This window comes from Neolamprologus brichardi, chromosome 3, assembly GCF_056152115.1.
Source record: "Neolamprologus brichardi isolate AB-2024 chromosome 3, ASM5615211v1, whole genome shotgun sequence".
NCBI lineage: Eukaryota > Metazoa > Chordata > Actinopteri > Cichliformes > Cichlidae > Neolamprologus > Neolamprologus brichardi.
In genome coordinates, this window is record NC_142106.1 from 16851453 (window position 1) to 16863519 (window position 12067).

General features: G+C 42.9%; 1 protein-coding gene across 1 annotated transcript; it reads right to left on the minus strand.

Moving 5' to 3' along the window:
• Window positions 1–1781: 1781 nt before the first annotated feature.
• LOC148103654 (Fc receptor-like B) lies at window positions 1782–3625 on the minus strand. Its single transcript, XM_087838173.1, has 5 exons — window positions 3595–3625; window positions 3320–3379; window positions 2776–3042; window positions 1947–2192; window positions 1782–1795 (listed from the first exon to the last, which is right to left on the minus strand). Exons 1-5 carry the CDS (start codon window positions 3623–3625, stop codon window positions 1782–1784), a joined length of 618 nt encoding a protein of 205 aa, XP_087694299.1.
• Between the last annotated feature and the right edge of the window lie 8442 nt (window positions 3626–12067).

A 12067-nucleotide genomic window follows, 5' to 3' on the forward strand; every position in this document is an offset into this window, starting at 1 on the left:
AGCTGCTCGAAACCGCTTCTTAATTTTTATCCTACATTTCATTGACATAGCTAGTTAAGTTTTAGCGTTGCTTTCCTAGCATAAAAGATATGAGGAATAAAAAATTATACTTCACAAATATATGTATTTTTCTCAATACTGAGATATGTAAAAGGTTTTTGGCTATTTTTCTTTTGAGCCTCTGCACTTTGCAAAGTAACAAGTTACTTTGCATGTTGTAATTGATCACAAAACATGACAAAGCTTTGTAACTTTATAAAATGACTTGTAAAGTGACAAAGTTTTTGTGGATTAAAAAACAGAAAAAGGGAAGTCACTCTTTTTTAGCCATCTTTTAAGAAGCAGCTCGATAAGGTTTAGTCTGACCATTCTGACATTCGGGAACTGATATATAGCCTATCAAGTATGTTGTCTAAAAACAGTTAGAAATGAGCTGAGCGCCACCTCTTAGCATCTAAATCCAATTTAGATGCTGAGATTATAACGTTACACTTATTCAGCTTCTGAGTTCTGCTTTCACAAAGTCTCACAAAAAACACGTAAAATAAGACAAAATCAGCTTATTTTCGGTTACTCAACTGAACAGCTACTGTGTCAGCATGAAATAAGCCACAACTTATACATATGTACACAACTTTTTACGTGTAGACATGCTGAGGATAAAACTGTGCAGCATTCATGCACAAGCAAAAAGAGCAGAAGCAACAAGTGATTTAATTTTACCTTCTACATAACAGACAGAAGCGTTTGTTAGCATGTGAACTTTATGAGTACTTATGATCAGCCACATCTGGCAGGCAGTTATTTTTGAATATACACAAGACATGACATTTTACACACTGACATTCACATCAAACCCAGCAGATGATGTACAGCTTGTACAATTGCAAAAAAAAAAAAAAAAAGTGAATTACTTCGTCGACTTCACTTTCACTCAGATGTGATTTTGTCTTCAGTCAGCTCTCTTTCTGCGACCTGTCAGATATACAAGAAGTAAAGAACTAAAACAGTATTTTTTAAAGAGGGATTCATATTTCACACCAATATTAACTTCACAGGACATGTGCTAAACAACCATGAACCATTAGTTATCTTAATATTATAGTTTGTATTTAATATTTACCACCACAGATTACATATTATTTGAATGCAATACATAAAGAATCATTAATCAAAGTTACTCTCACCCTTGAGTTTAGTCTCATCCGGCCGTAAGGTGGTGTAAATGGCTCTAGAATATAACATGTCATCATCTAATGGAGAGACACAGCCAGAGTGAGAAGACTGACAGCCACAGTAACATGAGTGATGAGAAACACTATTTTCTATTCACTGAATTCATCAGATCTAATTTAAAATCTTAGGAAAATCTGACAATAAGAAGAAAAAAAAATTACGTTTATTACTTTGAAACAGTCCTGCCAGTATGAGCAGAATGACCACCCATAAAACACCAAAACCAATGCCGGGCCCCAGGTGGCTCTCTACTGTATGCACTGTAGGATGACCTGCCGGAAAGATGATTGCACTGTGTATTAGAAATAATTAAAATGATGTTGTAATTTACTCTAAATATTTTTATATTTATTTCATGTAAACACTCAGATAAATCCCATTCAATACAATTATGTACACCCAATGTTTAAAAAAAGGTGTTGTTGAAAAAACGGCCACATTTGGACTACACAAAGCCTGTGCACAGAAGTCTGATGGACGTCAAAAACAGACGTTCAGTAGAGATTGAATAAAAAGTCCTTGCCTTATGTTACAAAACAACCTCTTCAGTGGACCAAAACTGAACGTCCAAAAATGAAAAATAGATCATCACTCTGACATCGCTTTGCACAGTGGCTATGTTCATCATAGACCATATACTGTTTCCCACTTACACACTTTTTAATGAAATGTTAAAATTTATTTAGTTAGAAAATATTGATGCAACTTACCTGAAACAGTTAGCCAGCTCTCTGGTGATTCTCCAGCATCAGCAATGCTACATTTGTAAAGTCCTTCATCAGATTTGGATACAGTGGGAGCCATTATGTTTCCTGATGAGCTGCTCCCAATGGAGACGCCATTTTTATAGAATTTTGCAGTGTACCTGGAGTTTGCATCCTTTTTTCTACAATGCAAGGTCACGTTTTCTCCCTGCAGGACAGGTTGGGCAGGAATCTCCAGGATCACATGACTCTCTAAATCTAAATGGCAGAAAATATGACAGTTACCCACATGGAACAGATATATCTAAATCTTATAAAGTTCTTATCTATCTTGTGTGAAACGTGCATGAAAAGCATATAAGAGTGAAAACAGATATAATATCCCTTAAAAAATTATATAAATGTTTTGACTAAAACAATATATGAAAGGAATGAGAAAGTGGACACCTTCATGAGTAAATCACATGTCTTATATGATTCACTATATGAAGCAAGCCAAATCTGATGCAAGTCTTTTATACCTTTTTTCTATTTCTTTTCAATATGGGTAATTTGTGTAAAACGTGATTTTTGTTAAAATTATACAAATATAGAAATCATTAATTATGACAGATGGTAGCTCACAAGGTTTGCTCAAGTTGCAGTAAATATATATATATGTTATTTTATTATGATTGTGATGCACTTTATCAAGAAAAAACCTTACAGCCAATGAAAACTACAGTACCAAATATGACACTATGCATTGCTGTAAGTGATGTACTAAACAGAAAAAAAAACAGTTGATGAACTAAATATGTTAACGCATAATTAATGTTTTTTTTTATGTACATACCAGTTACAGTGATGTTGACGGAGTTGCTTTTTTGTTTTCCTCCATGTTCACACCAGTATTCTCCAGTGTCAGTTGATGGATATGCATTACTAATTTTGCAAGGTCCAATCGATGTTTCCCAGGTTGAAGCACATGGTGTAACAACTCCATTTATCTTTTTCATCACTCTCCATCCAATCAGCCCATTTAGCCCTTCACAGCTGATAGTGATAGGCTCTGATTTAAAGAACTGCTGTCTGTTTGGAACAACTTGAGGAAAACCTGAATCTGAGACAGAAAATCAAATAAGTTTTCAAAGCATGTAAGCTTTCAAATGATAAAGATTTATACATACATATTTACTGTAATAGTAAATATACATATGCATGTGGTTATTTGAGAAGTGTTTTAGAGGTTTATGTTGTAGCTAAACCTCTAAAAATGGAAAATAACAACTGCAGTAGTTTCAGAAACTTTGTATTGTTAAGAGATATATTAAAACTATCACACACACTATTATACACACACTTAAGAATACAAAAAAAAACAATATTTAAAAACTTACTATGTGTTTGAGAATCACTGAATTCAGCTACTGTAACCAACAGCAACAGAACATTCAGCACTGAAAAGATTGAGAATGACAGTTTTAATATTTAACATGTTTTTAATGTTTTTTGCAGTAATAAGTCCCATGCATTTGTTAGTGAGTTACAAATATCCAAAATGAATACATGCAAATATATGGGTGCATTTTGTACATATTAATTTCCCTTGCATACATTTCCTTTGTTACAGACTTAATATCTTTTTTTATAAAAAGACAAGATCAGTACTCACAGAGTCTGATGGTGGCAAATCTGACCTCCATGTTGTCTTACTGCTGACTGCGTGAGTGTCAGACTGAACTGAAGATATATTTTTTGTAAGAACTTCCTCTTCCTGTGCTTCTGTGGTGACTGAGGCCCAACAGGGTTTCACTTCAGTCACTACTATTTGTTTTATGCCCTTTTTAATTGAATTGAATGTTTTATTAATTCTAAATTATATACATATACACACACACACACACACACACACACACACACACACGCACACACACACACACATATATATATATATATATACATATATACACACACACATATATATATGTATATATATACATATACATATACGCATATACATATACATATATATATATATATATATAATTGATAATGATAGGGAAGGCTTAGCCTTTCAGGCCATTTATACCAACCGTCCCTGGCATGTAAGCTTATTTGGCCATCTGCTCTTTTTTGTACAGAGCAAATGATTGTTTAAAATGTCAATCGGTTTCTTGAATCCTCCTCCGTGAATCGCAACCTTATCGTGGTGAAGGGGTTTGTGTGTCCCAGGGATCCCAGGGGCTATGTTGTCTGGGGGCTTTTGCCCCCTGGTAGGGTCTCCCATGGCAAATTGGTCCTGGGTGAGGGACCAGACAAAGAGCGATTCAAAAGACCCTTATGAAAAAAACACAGAGGGAACAGTTTACCCTGCCCGGGATAGGGTTACCGGGGTCCCGCCCTGGAGCCAGGCCCGGGGAGGGTGCCCGAGGGCGAGCGTCTGGTGGCCGGGCCTTAGTCCATGGGGCCCGGCCGGGCACAGCCCGAAGAGGAGACATGGGCCCATCCTCCCGCAGGCCCACCACCCGCAGGAGGCGCCATAGGGGTCGGGTGCATTGTGTGCCGGGTGGCGGCCAGGAGCGGAGGCCCTGGCGGACTGACCCCCGGCTGCCAAGACTGGCAATAGGGACATGGAATGTCACCTCTCTGGTGGGGAAGGAGCCTGAGTTAGTGCGTGAGGTTGAGAGGTACCGGCTAGATATAGTCGGGCTCACCTCTACGCACGGCTTGGGCTCTGGAACCAGTCTCCTGGAGAGGGGCTGGACTCTGTCTCAGTCTGGAGTTGCCCCTGGTGAGAGGCGGCGGGCTGGGGTGGGTATTCTAATATCCCCTCGGCTGGCTGCCGGTACATTGGGGTTCCCTGCGCCTTAGGGTCGGGGAACGGGTCCTGACTGTCATCTGCGCTTATGCGCCGAGTGGCAGTTCGGAGTACCCAGCCTTCTTAGAGTCCCTGGGGGGGGGTGCTGGAAGGTGCTCCACCTGGAGACTCTGTTGTCCTGCTGGGAGACTTCAATGCTCACGTGGGTAACAACAGCGAGACCTGGAGGGGCGTGATTGGGAGGAACGGCCTCCCTGATCTGAACCCGAGCGGTGCTTTGTTATTGGACTTCTGTGCTAATCACAGTTTGGCCATAACGAACACCTTGTTCGAACATAAGAGTGTCCATAAGTGCACGTGGCACCAGGACGCTCTAGGCCGTAGGTCGATGATCGATTTTGTAATCGTATCACCAGACCTGCGACCATATGTTCTGGACACTCGGGTAAAGAGAGGGGCTGAGCTGTCAACTGATCACCACCTGGTGGTGAGTTGGATCAGGTGGCGGGGGAGGACGCTGGTGGTTGGTGCCTGCCGCGGTGGTAATCCCCGAACCAAATGGTGGACACCAGAGGTGAAGGGAGCCACCAGGCTGAAGAAGGAGTCCTATCGGGCTTGGTTAGCCTGTGGGACTCCGGAGGCAGCCGATAGGTATCGACAGGCCAAGCGGAATGCGGCTCGGGCAGTGGCTGAAGCAAAAACTCGGGTGTGGGAGGAGTTCGGAGAGACCATGGAAAAAGACTTTCGGACTGCCTCGAAGAGGTTCTGGCAAACCGTCAGGCGTCTCAGGAGGGGAAAGTGGTGCTCTACCTGCACTGTGTATAGTGCTGGCGGAGCGCTGCTGACGTCGACTGAGAAAATTGTCAGGCGGTGGAAGGAATACTTCGAGGACCTCCTTAATCCCACTGACGCGTCTTCCGAGGAGGAAGCAGAGTCTGGGGATGAGGGGAATGACCCGTCAATTTCCGGGGACGAGGTCACTGAGGCAGTTAAACAACTCCTTGGTGGCAGAGCCCCTGGTGTTGATGAGGTCCGCCCCGAGTTCCTGAAGGCTCTGGACGTTGTAGGGCTGTCCTGGTTGACACGCCTCTGCAATGTTGCGTGGAGATCAGGGGAAGTACCCGTGGATTGGCAGACCGGGGTGGTGGTCCCCATCTTTAAGAAGAGGGACCGGAGGGTGTGTTCCAACTACAGGGGGATCACACTCCTCAGCCTCCCCGGGAAGGTCTATGCCAGGGTGCTGGAAAGGAGAGTTCGTCCGCTAGTCGAACCTCTGATGCAGGAGGAACAATGCGGTTTTCGTCCTGGTCGCGGAACACTGGACCAGCTCTTCATCCTCTCGAGGATACTTGAGGGTGCATGGGAGTTTGCCCAACCAGTCTACATGTGTTTTGTGGACTTGGAGAAGGCATTCAACCGTGTCCCTCGGGGTGTCCTGTGGGAGGTGTTGCGGGAGTATGGGGTGTCTGGCCCATTGCTACGGGCCATTCGATCCCTATACAACCGTTGCAAGAGCTTGGTTCGCATTGCCGGCAATAAGTCGGACTCGTTCCCGGTGGGTGATGGGCTCCGCCAGGGCTGCCCTTTGTCACCGGTTCTGTTCATAATTTTTATGGACAGGATTTCTAGGCGCAGCCAAGTGGCGGAGGGCTTTCGCTTTGGTGGCCTCAGGATCTCATCTCTGATCTTTGCGGATGATGTGGTTCTGTTGGCTTCATCGGGTGAGGGCCTCCAGCTCGCACTGGAGCGGTTCGCAGCCGAGTGTGAAGCAGCGGGAATGAGGATCAGCACCTCCAAATCTGAGGCCATGGTTCTCAGCCGGAAAAGGGTGGAGTGCCCACTCCGGGTCGGGGATGAGGTCCTGCCCCAAGTGGAGGAGTTCAAGTATCTCGGGGTCTTGTTCGCGAGTGATGGGAGAAGGGAGCCGGAGATCGACAGACGGATTGGGGCTGCAGCTGCAGTAATGCAGACGCTGCACCGGTCTGTCGTGGTGAAGAGGGAGCTGAGTGTAAAAGCGAAGCTCTCAATTTACCGGTCGATCTACGTCCCTACCCTCACCTATGGCCACGAGCTGTGGGTAGTGACCGAAAGGACGACATCGCGGATACAAGCGGCGGAAATGAGCTTCCTCCGAAGGGTGGCTGGCATCCCCCTTAGAGATAGGGTGAGAAGTTCGGCCATCCGGGAGAGGCTCAGAGTAGAGCCGCTGCTGCTCCACATCGAAAGGAGCCAGCTGAGGTGGTTTGGGCATCTGACAAGGATGCCCCCTGGGCGCCTCCTGGGTGAGGTGTTCCAGGCATGTCCCACCGGGAGGAGGCCCCGGGGCAGACCCAGGACACGCTGGAGAGATTATATCTCTTGGCTGGCCTGGGAACGCCTTGGTGTTCCCCCGGATGAGCTGGAGGAGGTGGCTGGGGAGAGGGAGGTCTGGGCCTCTTTGCTTAGGCTGCTGCCCCCGCGACCCGGCCCCGGATAAAGCGGATGAAGATGGATGGATGGATGGTTTCTTGAATCACGTTTTATTGTTTCTTTCCGAGCTGCTAAACCTAAACTAAATCTTGTTTACACTGTCTACATGTCAATAGTTCACAAAACTGAAAGGATGGATAAGTTGTCACGGCCCTTGGCTCAGCATCCAGGGAGCCGTGGGAGGCTGCGGTGGCCACACCCTCGGGCTGGGCCGCCTTCAAACCACCTGCGTCCCATCTGAGGCAATCACCGGAGGACTACTTCAGCCAGCTCTGACGGCTTCTCCTCGCCAGTCCGTAAGTCACCTCCCAGTGTGACCAGCGTTCGGCGTGGAAGCCTGTGACTTGCCTGACTGCCTCCCTCCCTACGATTCCCTTCACGGGCACCTCTCCCCTCCAATCTCCACAGTCCTGCTCTACCTGTAAGCCTCGGTGATTTATGAAGTCTAGCTGTTTCCCTCCTGGAAACCTGCGTGCTGTTAACTGTGTCTCACCTTTTGTTGCAGTTTCCCCACGATCCCGATTATGGCGCTCCTGAGCTCCACGCTCCTCGTTCCCCCTTTCTTATAGAAAAAAAGAAGAACAACATATTGCTTTCTTTACCTGCACACCTTTGTGGTCTTGCTACCTAATTCCGCTGTGCAAGGAACTGTACAATGACAATAAAAAAGGTTCATAGTAATTCTGGTGAATAGGAGTAGATGTTAAGTTTGTTTAATTTGAGCAATGGCTCTTAAAATAAAATTTCTTAAAATACAGATCTCTCAAGGCTTATCTTCACTGTAATGACTGCAGAGTATAAACTTTACTAACTGCATAAGTATGTACAAACCTGCTCAGCCGGACACCCACAGATGCAGGAGTTTTAAAAAGAAGTCTGCAGATAATGTGGCATTTTCCTGCTTCACTGAACAATTCGTTAATTCTTCTCATCTTGTGCAGCAATGTCAGTAGTAAACGCTAGATGGCAGCATAAAAGAAGCCTCGTCACTATGTGATGATCCGTGGTCATCAATTTTTTCTTCCTCAAACACATATTCTGACTTAAAGGCACTTTGTTCATGAATGATATTGGTCATTCATATGTGGATCTTTGTGACCTAAACATAAACTTTGTTTATGACGGGATAATAAAATTATTCTAGCAAAAACTGGATTTGTTTTATTACAGGTGCATATCCAGACCAAAGCAGCATTGCAGTCTGCTCATAAAACATTTATAATCAAATGCTAAGTTTGAAGTTAGTGCAACTAATTTAAATGAAATCATCAAGTGAGTACACAATGCAGATGAATTGTTATGATCAGTAGGAGAGAGATTTAATGGAAAAACGACTAGGCAAAAGTCACTAATGACTTATAATAACATATACTCTGGTAACTCTGGATGGTGAGGTGCCACTTAGATGCAATTTCCTATACCAAGGTGCAATGTTGTTCTGCTTATCCAATATATGGTCAAATTATCCAGTTGTCATAGGGCAAAAAAGCAGGGGGTAGTCCATACAGGCTGTCATCTTGCTGTAGAGCAAACACTCAATGAAGAATTGTTAAGTAATGCAGCTTTACGCATGGAGAAAGACTGCAGAGGGAGGTCATGCAGACATAGGAAAAACATGTAAAAGCCATACAAAAAGACCCAGCCAGGATTTGAACCCAGGACCAAAGTGCTACACACCATCAGAATTCTTGAATGATAAAAAATAGACTAGTAATTTAAAGTAATTAAAACCTCAAACTTACGTTTAGGTCTTAAAATCTGCTGAGAAACTAAAAACTCCTTCTGTTGAGATTTTGAGGGTTTCGATATCTTACACATGTGAAAACGAAAAACCATCCACTGGATGGTTAAGGATCACAGGATCTTCCATAAAACCTTTTTTTTTTTTTCAAATCCATTTTCGACATCATTTTTTCTGTTTTTCTCTTGGTAAGGTTGATCCAGTGAAACAGCCATTGTGTTTAGCCCGAAACAGGCTTAATACCAACACCTCACACCACCCCCTGCTCCATGACATATCAATTAGTACAATTTTTAGATCCACCAGATAATTTACAGAGATTTATGTATTGATTTAATTTTTCTTTCTTTTTATTTTTAACTCTCCCTCTGCCAAAAACCAAAACACTCAAAACTGCAGTATGCAAGTTTTTGATACTATAAATACACACAATTTTATTCACAGGTAACACAGGTAATCATGAAGCCATTGTTGTACACTACACAACTATATAAATGACAGATCAATCATAATCACAGATTTGCAGTGACTTAATACATTAATTATTATGAGAAGCCGCTTCTGTCTTTGCTGAAACCCACAGAACAAAACCCACTGTGAGACCAGCCATTTTCATGTCTTACGTCTGAGAAACAGGATATAAAACAATCACATGCTGACACGACACCTTCATCTGTAAGGGCACATCTGAAAAAAATCATGATCTAAGCAGTTGGTGCAAGTAGGATTTTTTTTTACCATTTTTGTGCAGACCAAATTACGCACAGTGCTTTCTTTAAAATGTCAATCAGTTTGTTGAATCAAGTTTTATTTTCTCTTTCCCAGCTGCTGAACCTGAACTAAATCTTGTTCACACTATCTTTTGTTTCCACTACACCCCGTTGATCTACAACACTGAAAGCAGTTCAGTGAGTTACTTAGATACCTGGAATAACATCATAATGTCCTTCTAGGAAACCTTAGATTATGGTATTCATTTGAATGGTACTTTGACACCTACCAATTATGTTAACACTGCAGACTATGCATAAAACATTGCTAAAAGGTTGTGGCGGAGGTGTGGTCCGGGGCGTAGCTGCAGGGGAGGGGAGGGGTGGAGCGGTGAGCTCATGGGGGTGGTACCGGGAGGCAGGTGAGCTACAGGTGGTGGTGATTGTGTCATGAGTGCTTAAAGAGAAGTCTGCAGATGTCAGTGGTAAACACTAGATGGCAGCACAGGAGAAGCTTCTTCACTATGTGATGCTCTGTGGTCATCAACTGAACAGCATGATGTTGTTGTTGTTTTATTTCTTCCTCAATCACATATTTTGAGTTAAAGCCACTTTGTTTATGAATGGATAATAAAATTCTTCTAGCACAAACTGGCTTTATTTTGTTATAGGTGCGAATCCAGAACAAAGCAGAGTTGCACTCATGTTCATAAAACATTATAATCAAACATTAAGTTTGAAGTACTGAACTTCTACTGTACAATATGAAGCGTCTTGAGGCGACTTTTGTTGTGATTTGGCGCTATATAAATAAAATTGAATTGAATTGAATTGAAATAAGTACAACCTGTTGAGATACAACATGCTCTAAAATTTTACAATTTCCTGTTTCAGAACAGTAAACAGATTATTTTATGCTCACTGAAATCATTCACACATCCTGACTTCTTCACTTTTCTTGTTAAGCATGTGCACACAAATGTTTCTGTCCCATCATGCTTTGCAGGAATGCCTTTTTCCGGTAGAAGTAGTCTACAAAAAGTCCCCTGTGGGTTGTACTTTAGTGGAAACAGGTACAATGTCAGTACATCAAAGTCATACGTGACTTCAAAGACAGCTGAAACTTCATATCATGATACGCAGGTATGCCTTCCTCAATAGGGAATGTATGGTGAGGCTCTTGATATCTCTCTCTATCTCTCCTTGTAGCTGGCACTTATATACTTTTTAACTGTCGTGGTCCTGAGTCTGGTGACTCAGTGTTTTGTGTTTCTTTATTATGATCTTGTTTATTCTGATTGTGTTCTCCATTAAGATTTGACATCTGTTAGGTTTCTGTTCTGTGCCTGTCCTGGTCTCTCTTCTCTGTGTTCCCTCTGTCTGTCTATGATTTCATTATGTCTGCTCATGAGTCTGTGTCTGTTTAGTTCTGTGTCACGTCTGGATCTCTGTCTGTCGTGTACTTCCTGTTTTACTTTGTAGGCCTGTGCCTTATGTTAGTGCATTCAGCTATGTGCTCTCCCTGTCTCGTCAGTGTAATCAGCGTCAGCCGTGTCTTTCAGCTGTTTCCTCTTTGCTCTGTTCACCTCTTGTATTATTTAGTGTCTGCATCTTCCCCTGCTTGTTGTTGCATCGTACCCTCACTTTCACTGTGTGTTCTGTTTGCCTGCCTGTTTAGTTTGTTCTGTGTTCCCAGTTTAGTTAGCTTTATTGCTGGAAAGAAACTGAACAAAAAAAACCTGAGCATTTTGAGTTACTTCTGCCTCCGTGAGTCCTGCATTTTGGGTCCTCTCTTCCTGCCTGCCTGCACACATTCATGACATTAACCTTGGAAAACAGAACTTATGTCTTAATAATAATTATAATTTCCACATTTTTAGATTGAATTTTGTTTTTTGAAACAGTGATGCATTTTCTTTACTTACTTCCAACACACTAAGTTACATATGGCCTGTATGTCTTTCAGTTTCATATTGTTTTGTGATATTTGGCTGACAAAATGAAGTTTTGCTTTAAGATGCCAATTAAAATCTAAAACTCAAAGATCACAGGAGAAGAGCAGAGTTCTGTGCCTGTTGGTTTATTGAACGGTCAAGTCCTGTCACGGTCCAGCAGATCTGCCAGAGAAAAATTCTGCCTTTGTGTTTTCTCTCTTTCCCCTCTCCCCCTCTCACTCTCCCTCTGTCGCCTGGGCGGAGTTCATTGTAGGCTCCCGCCTATGGCCTAGATACCTGGGAGATGAGTAACACCTGCGTCTTATCAACTGGCTTCTACGTAAGGGAAGAAGCGAGACTTCTTCGCTGGATCGTTGCTTGACCTGTGTCAGTGAAATCCTGACTAGGACACTGCTAATCTAGTTCCCTTGGTTTTCTTCTTGTGTTAACACGTCATTTCCTTGTGTACAGAC

Bases quoted from the DNA above. Each gene is read 5' to 3' on its own strand.
- LOC148103654 (XM_087838173.1), bottom strand. From the start codon at position 3,625: ATGGAGGTCAGATTTGCCACCATCAGACTCT. The intron at 3,043-3,319 runs GTAAGTTTTTAA...TTTCTGTCTCAG, and splicing joins CAGTGATTCTCAAACACATA to ATTCAGGTTTTCCTCAAGTT. The intron at 2,193-2,775 runs GTATGTACATAA...ATTTAGATTTAG, and splicing joins CGTCAACATCACTGTAACTG to AGAGTCATGTGATCCTGGAG.